This window comes from Pteronotus mesoamericanus, unplaced genomic scaffold (genome assembly GCF_021234165.1).
Source record: "Pteronotus mesoamericanus isolate MK-2021 breed Mesoamerican mustached bat unplaced genomic scaffold, CSHL_Meso_final contig_246, whole genome shotgun sequence".
Classification (NCBI taxonomy): Eukaryota; Metazoa; Chordata; class Mammalia; order Chiroptera; family Mormoopidae; genus Pteronotus; species Pteronotus mesoamericanus.
The window spans coordinates 2,991,234-3,010,977 of NW_026555104.1; the positions used below are offsets into that span (position 1 = coordinate 2,991,234).

General features: G+C 38.9%; 1 protein-coding gene across 2 annotated transcripts; it reads left to right on the top strand.

Moving 5' to 3' along the window:
* Positions 1 to 1,619: 1,619 nt before the first annotated feature.
* Positions 1,620 to 18,590, top strand: PRKAR1A (protein kinase cAMP-dependent type I regulatory subunit alpha). 2 transcript variants are annotated; one of them, XM_054573084.1, is made up of 11 exons: positions 1,620 to 1,765; positions 5,016 to 5,204; positions 9,779 to 9,949; positions 10,771 to 10,862; positions 11,066 to 11,127; positions 12,020 to 12,066; positions 12,584 to 12,742; positions 13,941 to 14,001; positions 15,088 to 15,209; positions 16,198 to 16,279; positions 16,621 to 18,590. In XM_054573084.1, the coding sequence occupies exons 2-11, from the start codon at positions 5,028 to 5,030 to the stop codon at positions 16,791 to 16,793; spliced, it is 1,146 nt and encodes a 381-aa protein (XP_054429059.1). In that variant the 5' UTR covers positions 1,620 to 1,765; positions 5,016 to 5,027; the 3' UTR covers positions 16,794 to 18,590. The 2 variants fall into 2 exon arrangements, with proteins under 2 accessions (XP_054429059.1, XP_054429060.1); XM_054573085.1 differs by lacking the exon at positions 1,620 to 1,765 and adding an exon at positions 2,026 to 2,173.
* The last annotated feature ends 1,154 nt before the right edge of the window (positions 18,591 to 19,744 follow it).

A 19,744-nucleotide genomic window follows, 5' to 3' on the forward strand; every position in this document is an offset into this window, starting at 1 on the left:
TTCCTTCTGTAACAGTAACAGTAGTAATAATACGTATACCACACAGTGGTTATGAGGATTAGATTAATTATTATGTGTAAAGCACTTAGTGCCAGGAACATAGTAAGTGCTATGTATGTGTTAGCCACTATTTTCTTGTTAATTTTAACAGAGCTCTGCTTATCCTTTTGTGATTGAGGAAACTGAGGCTCATGGAGATTAAGTCAATTACCGGAGATGGCAGAGCCTGAATCCAAACTCAGATTTGTCTGACTGAACTGCTTTCTTCTCAGAACAGGACTGGTCCTGCTCAATGCTATCGAATTCCCTCTCCTGCTTGCCAGCTCAGGGTTCAGTTTATTAGCTCTTCTTTGTACTGACGAGGGTGAAATCCTATACAACTGAGGCTCTGTCTTTAATCCCCCCAGTCCACCCATCCCTGGCAAAAGGCCAATGGTCAACACAGCGAGGTAAGGGGTTGTAGGAGGAGGAACTTCTCCTCTGTAGGCATATGGGTTTTTCTGATGTTGCCCATGCCTTCTCTATCAGAAAGCTGGGGATAACATAGGTAAATAAACTATTCTAATGAGCAGGACTCTTATTATATATAGCCTGGTGGATTTAGGGATGCAGTTGGCCTCCTAGATCAGTGCTGTCCAACAGAAATATTACATGAGCCATAAAGATAATTAAAATTTTTCTAATAGCTACATTAAAAATCAAAAAAGGTGAAATTAACTTAATCATATTTAACCTAATATAGCCAAAATATTACTATTTCAACCTGGAATCAATATAAAATTATTAGTGAGATTGTTTTAAATCCATTGCATTTACACATACAGCCCTTGAGCCACATACCGTGCGAGTACACCAGGTACCAGTCAGACACATGGTTACTCGAAGGGTCTTCTGTATACATTTAGCAACTGTCTATCCCTATCTATCTATCTATCATCTATCTATATATATATCTGTACCTGTTCCCTGCTCCCCCTTTCTTCCTCCACGGGCCGATATTCTGATGGGAAAAAAAATGGCCGAAGCAAAGTCGCTACCCCCCTCCCCGCAATCATCCTCGATTAGTGCAGTTTTTGAGGGCGGTAGAGATTTTTCGTGTGGTTACAGAGTGTTTTGTGCCAATCTGCACTCTTTATACTTCGCACCATGCGGGGTTGGGCGCGATGATGGGTGGCATTTCAGATTCTAGAAGGACTCAGGCCAATCTTGGACCCTCACAAAATCCTTTCCAGTGTCTTGTGCCCGTGGGGGCGGTGTGGCCTCCACTGACGACAGCACCCCCGGAGGGGAGAGCAGCCCGCTCTGCCAAGCAGACACCTGGCAGGGCTCAGGTTTCCTGGACCGGATGGCCGGCCGGAGTCCGGAGGCCCGCGCGATCCTAGCGGGACACAGGATGCGCGGTAGGGCGTGCACATCCCGGGCATCCGCCCGCGCTCGGCCCGCGGCGCAGCTGCCGCAGATCCGCGGGGGCCGCCGCCTCCTCGGGGCCTGGAAATGGCACGAATCTCCCCGCCCGGGCCCCGCGTCCTCCCCCACTGGGGGCCACGGGGCGGAGTTGCCCACCTGTCATCCGAGACGCCCCACGTGGGCAGGGGCGGGGAGAAGGTGGGGGTGGGAGGGAGAAAAGGCAGAGGCGTTGAGGGAGTCAGGAGAGTGAGAGAAGAAAGGAGAGGAGGAGAGAAGGGAGCTCCTGAAATCCGCGCGGAGAGGGAGTGAAGAGAAGAAGGAAGACTGAAGAGGACCTCAGGCATCCAGAGAGGAGCAGGTAAGGAGGGACAGGTGAACAGGAGGGAAGAGCCAAGCTAGAAAGAGTGGGGAAAGGAGAAGAGACGGGAGTGAGTAAAGGGCTGCAGAGAAGGGAGAAGGTAAGATGGAGAGGAGCAGAAAGAGCAGGATTCGAGGGTGAGATGGGGCGGGGGTCCTTCCAGGAGGGGCGGGGGAGAAACTGGGGCCGCTACGCCTTTAAGGTTGTCAAGGCGACGGCTCTGGCCAGAGCGAGGCGCATTGACGTCAGCAGCCGAGCGGTGATTGGCTGTTGCCGGGTCGTTTCCGGTGGAGCCGCCGCGGAGCCGCTATCGCAGAGTAGATCCGGGCTGGGAGGGAAACGCTGAGAGAGCTCAGTAAGCCGCAGGTTCGCACCCGCAGTCCCGTGCCCGCCGCCTCCCATCCCCAGGTAAGTGCTGTCGACTAGGGGCCTCGGTGCGGCGAGCTTCGCCGCCCCGCCGCCCGTTTGGGGGCGCTGGACAGATCCAAGATGGCGTCACGGGGAGCGACCTGCAGGGGGACGGCCGCACCCCCTTGCCCCTCCTCGGCCAGCGCCACCCGCAGGCCTCACGTCCGGGGCCGCGCCTCCGACCCTGATTGTGCACCTCCGAGGTCCCCAGGCAGCTAGAACGGCCGCTATGGTGCCGGGCTTCCCGGCCGCCCCGCCCCCCCACCTCCTACTCCCCGTCCGCGCGCTCCCCCCACTTTGCGTTGCTCAGGCCCCCGGCCCTTCGCGGCCTTCACCGGCCCTCCGCTGCCAACGCGCCCCCGCCGCCTCCGCCCTGCGCGCCTGGGCTCTTCATTCGCCTTCCCTCATTTCCTGAAGGACAACAGCTCGAATTTTACCGGCTTTGGCCATGGCTTCCTTTGGCGTTTCTGGCTGATCTTGAGACCCGGCAGTTCTTGTTTTCCTCTCTACTGTCTCCTTGTCTTCTCTAGAAATCGCTTTTCCTCCTTTCCGGGCTTCCCCTACCTCCCTTCCCACGCCCCCCCCACCCCCCAACGATTTTAGCCTGGCTCCTAAATTTCTCCCCTCGCTTTTATCTCCCTCCCTTTCCCGATCCCCCCCCCCCCCCCCCAAGGCCTCCTCGCCACCACGGTGGCATTACAACTAGGGTAGGATGAAGGTTCTGTCTCTCTTCTTCATTTTGTGGCCATGACTGTGGCCTAAGTGAACTGAAGGGCACTCTCCCGTCCTTCCTCTCGAAAATGCGCGGTACCTGTTAACCCCTGCAGCTCAGTGCAGGTGTGATGCCAAACGGCTTAACTACTTGAGAGAGTCCCAAAGGGTTGGTCTTTTCAGCAGAGGAAAGAAAGCTAACACTTTATCCAGGCGACTCCAGGGAAGTGATCCTGGCTGGTCCGAGGGGGTGCAGCCTGAATCAGCAAGGGTCTAAGTGTTTTAAATATTTCCTAGCATGTAAACCTTTTGAAACTGTAGTTTATCACAGCTGAATTTCCAAACAAAATAATTGTTTTCTTAGGTGTAGAGACAAGTGGAGATTTTAAAGTATTAAATAATTTTTGGAGGGAGAAGCTAAATGGTTGAGCTTTTCAGACTAAGTACAAATACAGGGTCAGTCTAAGTATATTCGATAATTATTAAGGTCACGAAATTCGGAATTCAGGGGTTCACATGGTGACTGTAGTGTCTGCTTTTTGGTCTTTTTAATACAATACTTTATTTCAAACAAAAAGCAGTTTCATCCCTTAGACCCCATTGTCGTTAATCTTTGAATTATTTCTCTGGCCAGTTGAATACATGTATTGATATATCCTGAAAAATGTCTCAGTGTTTTGAAGCATAAAAGATCTGATATATATCATTGCTCTTGTTGGCCTTCAGTGTTATTAGAAATGCATAAAATGCTACTGAAGGATAGTCTCAGTTCATATGATTGACCTGAAAACCTGTCTGGTATTGTGTAAGTCCATCCTCAGGTAAATGATCTTTTTTTTAAAGTGTTTATTTCTGAAGTAGCATAATGGTTCTTCCCCTGTAGCCTTGAATGTGTTGTCAGTGAGCTGCATACTTTTTCACCGTCTGTTAATTAACCTGCTCTTTATTGACCCTGTGAAAGTTGCCAGAACAACGTGAGTACAAGTGTAGCCCCTTAGCCCTTTTTTCTGTTATTTCTTCATGCTTTTACATGTACAGTTTCATTTCAGTAGTTTTGTGTGCATTATATTTGGAAAAACCTGCTTAGTATTGATTTTAGTTGTGGACCTCGCTTTTATCTTCTAATGCTACTTGTTTAGTAATTAGGAGTTAGAAGGAAAATAGTTTATGATTCTGTTGTTAAATTTCTAAGCTTTTAATTACAAGGTAAGGCTAGCCACCCATTATTATAACTATTTTACTTCACATTAAGGTAGTTTGAATCCTCTAAAATTCATGAAGTGCAGTGTATCTACTGACTCTGTGTGAGTTTAAAACTTAATGTATTTTAATATTTTCCTGTCCAGATTAAGAAAACATTTTGACATTTTCCTGTCCAAATCTTTTATAGTTTACTTCATAAGATAAATATATTTTTCTATTAAGGATTTTTCCTCTTACCAGTGGATTAAGTGTGTTATCATTTAGGGCTGGGATCTGGTAAAAGATTCTGAAATAAAAGATTGCTTTGAAAACTCATCTGGGGTTCCTTTTATGCTTTAAATTTTTTGATTACGCTAGTAGTTGGTTGATCATATCCTTTGCCCCAGTGGTTTGCTGGGTGATATTAGGACAGTCCCTTGGGATGGGAGTTTCGTATAGGGAATGTCAGATGTTCTTTATTGTGCTTTACTTGCTTTCACTTAGAGCCCGCTTGTGTGCCCTTGTAATTCTCTGTCCTGTTTACCGTTTACACACTTCCCACGTCATTATAATTTTTTTTTTTTTTGGCAGGGGGAGAACTGAATGAAATTCTCTTAAGGGCCCGACTCCTCAGCAGCCCGCCTCTGCAGGGGATAGTGGCTCATACTTCCTCCCTGGAGCTGAGGTTATTGCCTTTTACTGTTGCTGTCTGCAGAGCCTAGATCCTGCAGCAGGAACTGAATGAAACACTTCTTTAGAAGAATGCTGTTTCTCTACATATCTTCTTATTCCCTAGCCCCCACCTCCCTTAAAAAAAAAATCTTAGGGAGAAAAAAAAAAAACAAACCTTGTGAATCAGTCCTAGTGAATTTGTTAAGTTAAAGGCCAGATTGGCATTTGCTCTTTATAAATAGTTTACACAAGCACATGTATATCTTTTTCCTTGTAGAGAACGAGAACCATGGCTTCTGGCAGCTCTGCAGCCACTGAGGAGGAGCGCAGCCTTCGGGAATGCGAGCTCTACGTGCAGAAGCACAACATTCAGGCCCTGCTGAAGGATTCCATTGTGCAGTTGTGCACTGCTCGGCCGGAGAGACCCATGGCATTCCTCAGGGAATACTTCGAGAGGCTGGAGAAGGTAAAAATAAATGTGGAGAGATAATGGGATGACCCTGACCATTGTTAAATGTAATGCTATAGAATGTCAATAACTTGTGTCTTTTGGAAGGAAAGGAATTCTGGCCAAATAAGAAGTCTAAAATGGAATTTCAAAAAAGAAATTCAGCTAAGGCATTTGTAATTTTTATCAGAAAACAGATCTGTATGCTAAGTTTAATTGGCAAACAGGGTTTCCAAACTTGCGTTTTAATTACTATATAAAACTGGCTGAATAAAATAATGGACTAGATACAGTTAATGAGAAATAGTACAGCAGTTTTATGGAATGAGAAATTCTAAAGTACTTGAAAGCAGTTAATGTATTTTTCTTCTCATAAGTAAACTTAATAAGCCTTATCCCACTTTTAAAAGCCAAGGTAATGAAACATTTGAGTCCAGCTTGTGACTGATGTAGCAGAACTTCTGAGTTAGTAAAGTCCATTTTTTTGTAGAATATCTCTCGGATGAATTGACTGTATGTAGAGCAGAGATTAAGGTTGATGGTTGTCAAAATTGTACTTTATTTACAGTTTTGGTCAGGGCTGGTTTCCTCTTTAAAAAAAGTTGAACCAGTTTTTATTCTTTGTTTTTCATCCTCTCTATGTGTATATAAGTGTGACCAAAGTATATATATATGTTTTTCTAAGGAAAGTGATAATTTTTCATGAAGGACAGTACTTTAATTAGTTCCCTCAAGAAATGATGAATGATAAAGTCTGGATAGCTACATGATTTAAGTAGTTTGTTTGATTTGCTTCTGTAAATTTGTGAGATAAATTTACAGGTTTTCTTATGCATGTTGAAATTTTGATAGGTTCATAAGGGTCATTGCTTAGGTATATGATCATTATCTAATTGTGTATTGGAAATATTTATAATGTCTCCCATTGACTTGGACAGTTAATTGGCTTAATTTACTAGTAGAAGAATCTGTTTATACTAAAATTTTTTAAATGTTTGGGTGGTCAGGCATTTTCTCCTGTTTCCTTGAAAAGTTGTTTGTTAAAATTAGTGTTTACTACCATCATCAGAATAATGAAGAATAACTATAACAACAAACAACCCGTTCCTATGAATGTAGCCTTACTGTCTTGGAATTGTAGTGGAAAGTATAGCTTTCTATTTTTTTAAGCAATGTCTAAATAGTGTTAACACTTCAAAGCCAGGCTGCTGTGGGCTTTTTTGTTTTGAGATAAAGTGCGTTCCTGGAGATCTGGTTCTGAAATGGGTCACTGTAAGGTGATCCCTCTTCTCTTTGGACATCAGTAGACACCATCAAATGAGGGGATGAAGTTGGTGAGACATTATGTGTCTTTTTATAGGGAGTGTTGAATGTGTGATGGTGGTTTCAAAGCCTGTACTTATCATAACACTGATTAAGCACTATCAAGGGGGGAAGGCAAGAAATTATTAGTTTCTCTGCAGATGGGAGTTTCAGATTTAAATGTGTGTTGGCTTCTTTATCTCTTAATAAAGGACACAGCTTAACAGACATTTCCTGTAATGCAAGGGTCTTTGCACACTTGCATATATTTCTTTAGCTAGGACTTTAGGTAACTAGATTTTCAGTTTTTCAACAAGTCAGTTCTGTACACTAGGTGTTAGGTTTATATGTCTGAAAATACAGTCATATTCTTGTGTCATATTCTCCTTCCCTGTGTTAACCAGGGTCATGTTTCTGGTGTCAACTACTCTGTACCAAAAACTCTCACAGATGGTACACTGAAAGCTTTTGTGTTTTACCTCAGACCATAACCTGGAATTTGAGTTCCCTTTTATGCATATATTTATTAGAACCATGCCTATCTGAGTGATGAGAGGAATTTTAATAGCTATAACCAGTGAGTGTTTCCTGTGTGCCAGGCAGTATGTGAAGCACTTAACATACATACATATTCATACTCCCAAATGTGTGAGGTAGGTGATTATTCCCATTTTACAGAGGTAGCAGATAAAACTAAGAATGATGAGGTAACTTGGCTATGATCATACAGTGTGAAGTTTTTGTTGCAGCAGCACGGAACCCTAGGATTTCAGTGGCTTACTACAAAAGACCTTCCTTACGTCTCAGTCATATGCAGCTCTTCTGGGCTCAGCACATCTTGCCTTGACTCCACATGTCCTGTTCTGGGGCAGAGTTGAAGGAGCAGCCGCTGTTAGGGCATGCTGTTCTCAGGGCAGAGGGGGGCGCAGCCAGACCATACACGTGGACATGGTATGGCATGCCCACTTAACATTGCATGGTTAGAGCAAGTCTTAAAGTCAAGCCCCAAGTCTGTGGGGTGGCAACTTTACCTACAGAGAAGAATGGACTGGTAAGGGCAGGGAGGGAACAAATAATTGTGAAAGCAGTAAGTGGTTGGGACAGAATCTGAACATAAAACAGTAGAGCATAATGGGGAGGGAGGTTTGGGAGTGTCGTTTTAATGTATGAAACAATGAAGAGGGAAGAGACTGACAGAATGACAGCAGCAAAAAGGAGGATATAAAAATGTGTCATAATACATAATTAGAAATCGATCTTGATAATGGCTCTGAGTCATCACGATTATGTTATATCTGATTGCTGTTAAAGATGAGAATCCATGAAACACTGTTAAAATCAAAACGCTTTTGGTACTTCAGAATTATCTTAAAAATTCAATCAGATAGAATACAGTTTCTAATGGAATGCTATTTGTGAAATTAGTTAAATTTTTGTGAAATTCCAATGACAAATTTAGGGGGTAGAATTGGTGTTTTCATTTATATTCTTATAAATGAAACTCTGGGGAGACTTGAATTTGCAGTTCCGTGTTAATATGAAATAGGAAAACCTTACTGGTTATTGCAATTACAAGAATGAAAATCAAGTGAGTTTTCTAAGATGAATTTTTAAGAAATGGGTTACATATTCGCACATGGTTCAAAATTCTGCAGGTACAAAAGGGTGTAACAATAAAAATTTGTCTGTGTGTTGTTTTCCTTGAATGCAGCTACTGGTCCATAGGCGTATGGGTGTTTACAGACATTCATATTTGGAAAAGCATTGCATAGATACACTATAATTTGTTTCAAATCATTCCATTAATGAACATTTTGGTTGTTTCCAGTGTTTTATTGTATTACTAAAAACAATGATATAGTGAGTAACTTTGTATATATGTCATTTCACATATGTGGATATCTTAGAATAAATTTCTAGAAGTAGAATGATTGGATTATTTGGTCAAGAAGTAAATGCATTTATAATCAAATATACAGATATTTTAAATCTATTTTTGCTGTATGTGTTTCCTATTATGCGTTTTCTTAAAAATGAGAAAATCCAGAGAAATGAAAAAAATAAAGCAAGTGCCATCCTTCTAAAAAAGAAAAAAATAATCAGTCATGATTCTGCTAATAGAAATTAACACTATTAATACCTTGTTGGTTATTGTTCTGGACTTTCTTTTGCTGTGTATATGTAGTTCTTTTATTCATCTTTTTTTTTTTTTCTTTTTTTTCATCTTGATGCCAAAGTCAGGGCTGAGTACTATGCAAGAGAAAAAAACAGGCATCACCTTAATTTCATTTTTATCAAAAAAGTTTTCTGAAATAATCAGTAAATGCTAGGAAGTTCTCTTTGAATTTGAAAGATGGCTTGGAAAAATACTGGCAAATGAGTCAAATGAGAAAGTAGAGGATAACACGTTCTTGTTTTTTCATCATTAGGCATAATAAACTCATTCTTTGCTGCAGACCTGAGGAATTCCTTTTTAAGGCTCCAGATATGATAAATAAGAATGTTAAATAGTTCATCTCAGTTTTCATATGAATTAGTTGAACAAGAAGTTTTTAAAAGCAAGCAGACATTTTTAAAAATTTAACTCCACGTATAAACATTGATAATAATATAGAATTTTTGTAACCCTGTTGGGAGAAGTATTGTTATACCTGATCTAATTTAAATTCTTGGTTACTGCCACATCATTTCATTATTTGTTTTTTTCTGAGACTCCAACTACAAATGAATTCCATGGCCTCAGTATTCTCCCCTATTGGTTTTTATATTTCCCTTGCCTAACGTAGATTTGGTATATCTAGAGAATGCTTATCAAATGAATGAAGTAACCCGGTAATCTAGGTACTGTTGATCACTTTGCTATGCTGGAGTACATTTTGCTGGGGGTGGGGGGCAGTGGCGGGGGAGTAGGGTCTCATGCTGTCTGAAGCAGCATACAAAAAAACTAATTCCCTAGGATTTTGTTCTGCAGTTTATTACTGTTGTGTGTATTACAGATCCTTGTTGTCAATGTTGTAATGAGTATCTAATTTTTTACTTGCATGTTATGTATCCTTGTACTAAAGTCTTTTGTTCATTAATAAGTGTAGCACCTATTACCATCTGAGAAACAGTCCTTTCAGAATACTTCTTTGCAAACTCTATTCCATTTTTTCCCATTTGGAATTGACTTTTCCCCTTAACTGCACATTGGTAAGAAGAAGAGATTTGAAGTGACTTACCATTGAAATATGAGAATACCAATTTCACATCCTGAAAGATGTCATTTTGTAAATCCGTAATTTTTTCAGGAGGAGGCCAAACAGATTCAGAACTTGCAGAAAGCGAGTACTCGTGGGGACTCAAGGGAGGATGAGATCTCCCCTCCTCCACCCAATCCAGTGGTGAAAGGCCGGAGGCGACGAGGTGCTATCAGCGCTGAAGTCTATACAGAGGAGGATGCTGCGTCATATGTTAGAAAGGTAATTTTGGTGTCTAAACATTTGGGGCGGTGTTTTTGGGATCCACATGGCAGTCCTCTAGTTTCTTTTGATGAATGCATACATGGTTTTGAATAGTAAAACATAAACAGGATAGATTGTATGCTGGCCTGTGTGGTTCTTGGGTACTGAGGAACAGGTTTCTGTAATAACATGCCACCAGGGAAAATAACTAAGAATAATTGTAAAACAGTGAATAATTGCATTTTGGGATTTTTTTTTTTTCTTTTCCATGATACTGTTTTGCAGTAGAAGGAGTCAGTTCTCCTTTTTCTCTTGAATCATGGTTTCAATTTTTTTATATCCTGTAATTCATGTTGTGGCTTTTCAACCTTTTATCCTATAAGCTTCATCCTAATTGGTTCTTCTTTAGAACCTGCCTGCCATTTTGAGTCATGCTATTAGCTTGAAGGGGGAAGAGAATTGTCCTGGCAAGAGGCTTATAGAACTAATAGGACCTCATCACAGTTTAAAAAATGGCTATCATAAATGTTCAGTTTTGTCTTAGAATAATGACCTTGGTCAGGGTGTTTTTGGTTTGTTTCTTTAGTTGTAGACTGGGAGCCAAATACCATCCTTTAAATACCAGCCTACAGGTCTGGCTGTAGGCAAGGGGATTAATTAGTCAGTATTTGTTGAGTACTTTGTTGGATCAAAAATAGTACATGTGTGTTACGTTGAAAATACTTAACTCAAAGCAGTCATTTAAATATCATAATGTAGCTTTTCCTTATATTGACATGCAGGTTGCAAGCATGAAATGTTTTTAGTTTATGCAGTTGTCATTTGACCTTCTTTCCTAGGTTATACCAAAAGATTATAAGACAATGGCTGCTTTAGCCAAGGCCATTGAAAAGAACGTGCTGTTTTCACACCTTGATGATAATGAGAGAAGGTAGGTACAGGCTCTTTGTTACACTGTTTTCCTGTATAGCTGTGGTCCCACACAGGTTTCATTATTGTTGCACATTTTAAGGCTCATAACTCACCTGATGACAATCCCAGCTGAAAATCTAGGGGCTTAAATTTTAAGGGTAATGTTTGAAGTCAGTAGAAGAGGTACATGAAATGTAACAGGAGGCCTTCTCTCCCTTGCAGTGATATTTTTGATGCCATGTTTCCAGTTTCCTTTATTGCTGGAGAGACTGTTATTCAGCAAGGTAAGGCTGCTGCGTTTATGGCTTGCAGTGTTATTCTGGGAGAGGAGACAGGACAGTAGGATTTTTAAATGGAAGCTTGTTTTCCTCTCTCAGTCTACCAGTTTCCTTGTGTTACACTATGGAATTTTTCTGTATTTAAAATTAAAATCGTCTGAGCTAAAACACATACTTTCCCTAAGGGACTAATACTTCCCTGCCAGATACAATTTTTGTTTATAGTAACTGTTAAAGGAAATTCCTGCATTTTTATTTGAATGTTGAATGGAATTTTAGAATCATATCTTATATATTCTTTATATCATTATTAACCACTTATAAAGTAAAATAAAATCAGAAATAAGCAAAACTCTATTTCCTTCATCATGTAGCTCTTCTATTTATGAGGTTTTGTACCCTCTAGTGATTCTTAACCTTTTTGCCTACATATGCTAATGTGGATCTAATATTTTGCATCTCCCTCCGCCCCCCTTTTTGCCTTTGTTATATACTCTTGATATTTTCATGGGTCTTTATAATCCATATTATTGTCCCATTTGTGACAATCTGATATTTTGTTACTTAATTAGTTGGGTTGGTTCTTGTTGTTACAGATGATAAGCAGTTAATATTTTTGTACACATATATGGCTGCTTTTAAGTTATTTTTTAGAGGTGTTTTTTCATCATGAGGTGACTGAAACTTTGATCAGTTTTATGATTTTAAAAATAAATTGCTGGAGTTTTTTTCCTGAAAGATTGTGTTAATGTATGACATATTCTTTCTCTCATAGCACCACTATAAAAGAAATTATTTATTTTATATTAATTTGATAGTTTCTTTTGTGGTTTTTTTTTCTTTTGTGTTTCTTCAGTTTGTAAAATGCTTCTAACTTTTTTACTCTCCCCTCCTTTAGGTGATGAAGGGGATAACTTCTATGTGATTGATCAAGGAGAGATGGATGTAAGATTTAATAGTAGCAAAAATATGTTGGTAATCTTAAAAATCAGTGTATTGGTATTTATTGCTTCTAAGAGTTTCTGAAGGGCTCTTGGTACAATTTTTTTCATTTTCTTAAGTTTTGTTTACAAATGAAATGGGGATGCTAATGGCCTTGTTCTCATAGGATTATTAGAAAATTCAGTACCTTATGCTAGTAATATGCTTATTAATTAACACAATGCCCAGCACAGTGCTCTGTAAATGTATATGGTTTTTATAGTGCTTGGTTCACCTTCTTGTCCTGATCCGTCAGTACAGAATAACTTTTTCTTATTAGATGATTAAATCAGGTAAATCACAGACCCTCTGAACTTATTTAACTTGTCAGAAGTATTTTTGCTCTGCTTCGTACTGAAAACGTAGTATATTCTATTCTCAAACAAAGTTCAAGGTTCTGACCCCTGAAAAAGATCTGTGGGTTTTTAATACTTAGGTGTTATGCATGTAAGAAAAAAACAGTTCATCATTTGCATTTTAGGTCTACGTCAACAATGAATGGGCAACCAGTGTTGGGGAAGGAGGGAGCTTTGGAGAACTTGCTTTGATTTATGGAACACCGAGAGCAGCCACTGTCAAAGCTAAGACAAATGTGAAATTGTGGGGTATTGACCGAGACAGCTATAGAAGAATCCTTATGGTAAGACCATGGTTTTTGGAGTGTGATTTAGACTACCTGTCTCTGCCATTAATATTTAAATTGAGTAATATCACCAAAGTAAAATGAGAATATTTTATCGATTGAATGCTTTACGTAAGCTCAATTTAGCATTATTCATTGTATCATTTGAGACAGTGATCTTTTAGAACAAAATTTGGGCCAGGAATAGTGTGGAAGACAAATGTGGTGTATACATATACATAATGGTCAGCTCACGTCTGGAACTCTCCATTTGCTGATCACAGTCTGATAAGTGCTGCTTCTAAGGGCATGAAGTTATTTAAGGCCTTTCAGAAGTAATCAGCATCCCTAAACTGAAAGTGGGTTATCAGTGTAATGCAAATGCTACCTTTCCTTTTCCTAAAGGAATAAAGAAAATAATAAAACCATTGGAATATTCTGCTGATACAGTCAAGACTTTTTGAGACCTTGCAACAAATTTATAGAGTAGCTGTGGATATTTAAGTCCCAGCTGCTGGCATTAGTCATCTTGAATGGTTTTTTAAATTTGTATGGTGGCTCTCTGGATATTTGACAATATGCAGTTAGATGTATTTTGAAAATTTTCTGTATTTGGGGGATGGATATATATGTGTATCAGTATTTATAAGTATATGAATTGCCATGGTAATTTATTGTGTAAGGATTTTATATTAATAGGGGACTCTGTGTTCCCTTTTTTCTGCCAGATACACTTAACATGATTTGCAGATGAGACAACTTAGTTAAGTTTGGGGTTGTGGGACTTTTGAGGGGGTGCTTATATGTTGTAGCGATTTTTTTTTTTTTAACTTTGTGAAGGATTGGGGTTACAGGGAAGGGCCCTGAACTGGAAATATATTCAGCTATAGTCACATATATTCTTTTCTTTTCTTTTTGAGAACTGATTTTTTTTTTTTTTTTTTTTTTTTGGTACTTCATTAATTGGTGGTATGAGGAACTATCTTTGGCCATGTACTTGGTGTCCCTTTTAGGAGTAAGTTGCTGAGAGCTTTTTATTGAGCTAACAGAGAGGCTTACCATCTTCACCATGAAGAAGAAGAATAATGTTTCAAGAAGCAGCAGCAACAAGCTATAATTTCTCTTTTAATTTATTTGAAACTTATTATTCCACAGAATTATTTGATAATTACACATTTTTTTGACTCATGATGTTTGTAACTTTTTTTTTTAATAGGGAAGCACTCTGAGAAAGCGGAAGATGTATGAGGAATTTCTTAGTAAAGTGTCTATTTTAGGTGAGTTTTGGAAGATTGCATGGAGAATTATTGAGTTGAAGTATTAGCAGTACTTAAGCAGATTATATTGTACTCCATAAAAACTTCACTAGATGTAAATTCTCTTTTCACTAATAGTAATGTAAAACATGGAATATAGGGTTAAAAGTTTGATTAAGTTAGAAGTAATTTTAAAGTGTTTTTAATATGCTAGTATATGACAAACCTCTCGATTAGAAATGATTGGACTTGGGAAAAGCTTTCTGGACTTTTATGCTACTCATTCCTCCTGGAGAGACAGAAAAGCTAAAGGTGTCGTCCTAAAGGTTTCTCCTGTGGCTTCTGTCTCTCTTGCTCCATTTTTGAGTTTATTGGTTAAGGAAAGTATTTCCAAGAATGCATTTCCCCTGTGTAGAAAGATTAGGTGGTGTTTGCTGGCTTTCTCTGAAAAAAATGCTGTAAGTTCTGTTGAAATTTTGGAGATAGTCTATGGATTGTTAGAACCGGTTTTTCATTGAGGGGAGAAGTGGTTATTTTTATGAGGTAGAATGTCTTCTGCCACTGTTTTGTGAACAGTGAATTGATCCCCCCACCTTACTTGTACTTTCTCTGAAATGGTTACATTTGCATAGTGTCTGGGGTGTTAACTTTTCTTCCCAAAGGCCAAACTATTTTTTAGTTCTTGTTGGTTTGACAAATTAATTCAACTGAAGATTTAACTAGATAAATTATTTCTGTGGACCTCTGAAATAATATTGATGGTGATACTATTACTTTTGGGTTCTGTAATTGCAAGTTGAATTTGCATTGAAGGCAGTCTGGGAATATTTAGTGATTACATTTTTGTATTCCTTTACCATTGGGTGCAGTTAGTATAAATTAACCTGGCCACTGCGGCTGCTGAAGTCAGGGTCTAGGGTTATCTGTAAGTAATAGGACGATCTTGCTGAGACTAGAGGTAATTGAAGACAGGGGCCATATTTCATCTGAGACACTACTAGAGTAATGAATGCATATGGTATATGGTTGATTGTCTATATTTTCTGTTTTGCCATTTTTACCAATACCAAATAATGTGGAGAGATTTTTTGGATTCTTGCTTTTCAGAGTCTCTGGACAAGTGGGAACGTCTCACAGTAGCTGATGCATTGGAACCAGTCCAGTTTGAAGATGGGCAAAAGATTGTGGTGCAGGGAGAGCCAGGGGATGAGTTCTTCATTATTTTAGAGGTAAAAGAATTCTGCATTTGATACTTTAAGAAGTTGTGCGCAGTGAGAGAGAAAAGGGGGGTTAATTCTGATGGACACCCTTAGATTTCTAAAGAATGTCTGACAGTTTTATTTAAAAATTATCTTTCACTTTGAAATGCTGCTGTTTGGTTTAAAATGTGTCAGACCAACACATTTTAAATGAGTTTGAGTCAGAATTCTGGAAGGGGCTATTCACAGAGCAATAGCCAGAATCTGACCTACTGAAATTAATCTTCCCCATGCAAGCTAAGCAAGTTGTAGCATAACAAACTATAATGATTATGTCCCATCTTTGTTAAAAACATGTGTTTGGGCTATTTGGCAATAAAAGCTCAAAGGCAAGGATTTAAATTTTAAAACTTACTATGTTTTATATCTTCACAATCCATGGAAATGTATAGCAGATACTCTGGACTGACAAGTAGATCCAGAAAGTGCATTTTCTGTGAATGTGGCTGAGTAGATGCTAATTGATTTTATTTAACCTGGGGGTAGGGTGGGGGGAAACAAAGGACTCTTTCTGTAAAGGGCCAGCTGGTAAGCAGTTGAGGCCTCTGAGCCTTAGAGTTTCTGTCGTTAAGACTCCACTCTGTTGTCATAGTGCCAAAGCCACTGCAGACTCTTAAGTGGATTGGTGAGTTATCACTATGAAATTTACCCATAAAAACAGGTAGCAAGCTTGAACCCCCGCCTCCTCTAGTGTTCAAGTCTGGACCCTTCAAGTACAGGCACCCAAATACCTTAGCTTGACATGGCGCCCCCCTGGCAGGGGCTGCTGGGTGAATAGGAATTAAGTTCATGCAGTTACTCTCATCAGTCAGCTTTTATCATATGAGCATAGGAGATGTGAAATAACTGTGGAATCCATCCCCCCCCTCCCCCGCAAAGTAGCCAAATTGCATACTATATTAAAATGCCACCCTGGATTTGAAAGGATATGTTTTGCTTTTTGGTGATTTTATTATAGGGGTCAGCGGCTGTGCTGCAACGTAGGTCAGAAAATGAAGAGTTTGTTGAAGTGGGAAGATTGGGGCCTTCTGATTATTTTGGTATGTAGATTTCCTCAGAATACATACATAGTTTCTTTAAGTCACCTTTCAGTGTGATATTGTAGTCCCATAATTTGTCTTCTCTTGAATTTCATTTTTTGATTGCAATCTTTTTTGCCTTTTAGAGAACTAGTGTGAGATTTTGACCTTTACTCAGTTAATAATTAAAGTTGTTGATTGTCATCTATCAGTTGGTTTTTTTAAGTGCAGATATGATGTGGCTTATACTAAATTATTAAGAGAAACACGTATTTGTTTTCTCTTTCTCAGAAGTGTGCCTCTCAGAAAGTGTCCCCCATAGAAGTCAGCCCCCTCTGACGCCTGTCGTTCTCCTTCCCCAGGTGAAATAGCGCTGCTGATGAATCGTCCCCGTGCAGCCACAGTCGTGGCTCGTGGCCCTTTGAAATGTGTTAAGCTGGACCGACCTAGATTTGAACGTGTTCTTGGCCCGTGCTCAGACATCCTCAAACGAAACATCCAGCAGTACAACAGTTTCGTGTCACTGTCTGTCTGAAATCTGCCACCTGTGCCTCCCTTTTCTCCTCTCCCTCGTCCGTGCTTTACTCTCGCAGACTTGCTTTATTTTCCCTATTCGCAGCGCCATGTGGCCACTGGCATCGCAGCTTCTTGTCTGTTTATATTAAAAGTTGCTTTTCTTGCACCGTTTTTAATTTGGAGCATTAACTGAATGCTCAGACACAGTTAAATAAATAGAGAGTTCTACGGAGACTTTACTGTTACTGCTTCTCTCTGTGCAGTGTTAGTATTCAGCCTGGGCAGTGCGTGCAGTGCCATTTGGTGAGGGCAGATCCCTGCACCAAATGAATTAACCATGGAGTAAAGATGTAACAGTGCAAGACTTTTTTTTAAGTGATGTAATTTTCCAGTTATCATAAATATATTTTACACTGTGGCCATATATGCCGTATTTCTTTATAGAATAAAAGATTTCTCATTAAGCTCTAAGGATTAGGAAAAATGGATATAGAAGAATCTTAGAAGGATATCTGCCTGTATATAAACTAGATTAAGGGTGGAAAAGTGCCCATTTTTGCTTATTATCAGATGGATATGATGTTACTTTTATTTTCTTTTTAACCAAAATTTTTGTTTGTCAAGCTAATTTGCCTGGCATTGGTTATATCTTGTTTCCTCCCCAGTTCTGAAATACATTTAGGGGTGGCTATCTTATACCTGCCTTTTGAGTTTGAAACTGAATCATAACCTGCAAATATTGATTATGATTTAACTACATCTTCCTCAGCTCACAAATTTTGATTAGACCTTTATTTATCCAGCTAGTGCCAAATATTGATCATCAGATGCGGAATTGAGAATAAGAATTTGAGGTCTACACTCTTGGTTGTTAACTTGGAGCTTTTGGTTAGTGTACATCTTTCCGTTGACTCCAGGATAATCTCCTATACTCATTAAGCACTGATTCCAGGAGATTGGATTTGCTGGGGATAGAATATATGGAACAAATGTCTGAAAAAATGGAGGTTGCTAAAGGGAGAAATGCCAGGTAGACAGAGTTCATTGTTGGGAACTTTGCCCCACTAAATTCATTGGGGCAAGAGATTTGGGGAGGAGTTTTTTATTTTGGTTTGACATTTCCCCCCCCTTTTCTGCATCAGCTAGAAATTATGGTGAGTGGGGGGTAGGGTAGGGTGTGTCTGTATTGTTTCAAATTGGTCTAAAAGGCTACTCTGCTGAAAAGTTCTGCTTTCCTATCTAGCATTTATTTCTCTGGCAGGCTTTTTGTTTTTTTAAAATAAGCTTCTGTTTTGAGTCTTAACTGTATTTCAGTATTTTCCAGCCTTATCAACCTTATGTGTTACATTATTCCATGTGCACCAATGATACCCAACAGTTTATTTTTATTATGTTATTTTTTTAAACAAAATATCACAGTTCCGTAATGTAGGCACTTTTATTTTCATTGTGATTTATATGTAATGTAGGGTTCTAGTTGGGAGTGACTTGCAAGCATTTTTCCATTTGTATGCTACTGCTCTGATTACTAACCCCCTCTCCTACCCTTTCCCAGGTTATTTAAATTGGCCATGGTAGATTTTTTTCATAGATTGGAACAGTTTTTTAGGGTGTTACTACTATGTTTGGAGTATAAATCTGGGAAAGAGGTTTTATTTACAATTCAGTGTGGGAGAGAAAGCCACCTTATTACAAATTTTTTTATGTTTCAAAATAATCTATATTAAATGACGATTTTCTGATCTATACTTTGTGTTTAGGTACCTTTTTATATTTAAAAAACTAAAAATAAAAATTATGTTCCTATTAGCATAAAGCTTGATTTGATCTTTGTTTAAATGCCAAAACTGTACTTAAGTGAGTTATTTAGAATGCCATAAATTGCGGTTTCATATATGTACATAATCATGTTCATGTATATTTAGATACATAGAATGCTTCCTAAATGAGTTTTGCTCTTAGGTCATTTGGGCTTGCTGTTTACTCCCTTTTGTAGTTTTTAATCTAAGAAATTTTAAGGCTAAATTTAAAAATTATCACATTTAAAGCTTTATCTTTGTGCAATCTGAGTATATGTGAGATATCACGATTGGCATAATTTGTCTTAGTTGATAATAAGGACTTTAGAAGTCATCATTTCTGAGCTTGCTAAGTGAATTTCTCAGATTTGTTGCTCTAGAAAGTATAGATGGCCAAAGGACCATTTTGTATTGTTTCCTGGTTACTAGTCTGATTGTACTGTGTGTGCTAATATACTCTATTCTTTTTGTTATAGATTGTCTTAACGGTAGGTCAAGTAATAAAAAAGGTTAAATAATTTAAATTCTTAAATGAATCAGTTTTTCTTCCCTTTCTCCTTCTATTCTTCCTCCACCTCTCCCCCTGGGATCTCCCAGTCTGGTGGGCAAGAATGAAAATCAAAAGTGAATTATGGGATAATGTTTTAAAAGAGTCATGTGTTTGTTTACAATGGTTTTCAAGTCAGTTTGTCAAAGAATGAATCTGAAAACCTTGCTTAAAAGGTAATTGAGATATAGCAGGTATGTTCACAGAGTAGTAGAAGGAAAAAATTAATTCAAAAGCTAAAGATTTCCTTTTTATCGAAGACTGGTTCTCTGGTTTTGGAACTTTCCCAGACTTAACGGGGAAACATTATTCCTGGATCAGCATACTCTTTTAGTTTAAATTTAATAGTCACTTAGATATTTAGGTATGTTTATATATTTTGCATATATAAAGTCTTATATCTGACATCTATTCCCCAGATTTTGGGGAGTTGAGGTAATTAAGTTGTACTTATTAGTATATCAGTATTAATTTCTTTATATCCAGTGAGTTGGAGATATGTTGTATCTAGAACAACCTTTAATTTGCACTGCTTTGTAACAGCTTGTCCAGATTCAGTAATCCCTTCCCTTGACTCACCGGAGTGGGAAAAACAGAGTTAGAATACAACTAAAAATTTTCCTA

Excerpts from the sequence above, each read along its gene's own strand:
- PRKAR1A (XM_054573084.1), top strand. The coding sequence starts at position 5,028 with ATGGCTTCTGGCAGCTCTGCAGCCACTGAGGAGGAGCGCAGCCTTCGG. Across the intron at positions 11,128-12,019 it reads AGAGACTGTTATTCAGCAAG|GTGATGAAGGGGATAACTTC; the intron begins GTAAGGCTGCTG and ends CCCCTCCTTTAG. Across the intron at positions 12,743-13,940 it reads GCTATAGAAGAATCCTTATG|GGAAGCACTCTGAGAAAGCG; the intron begins GTAAGACCATGG and ends TTTTTTTAATAG.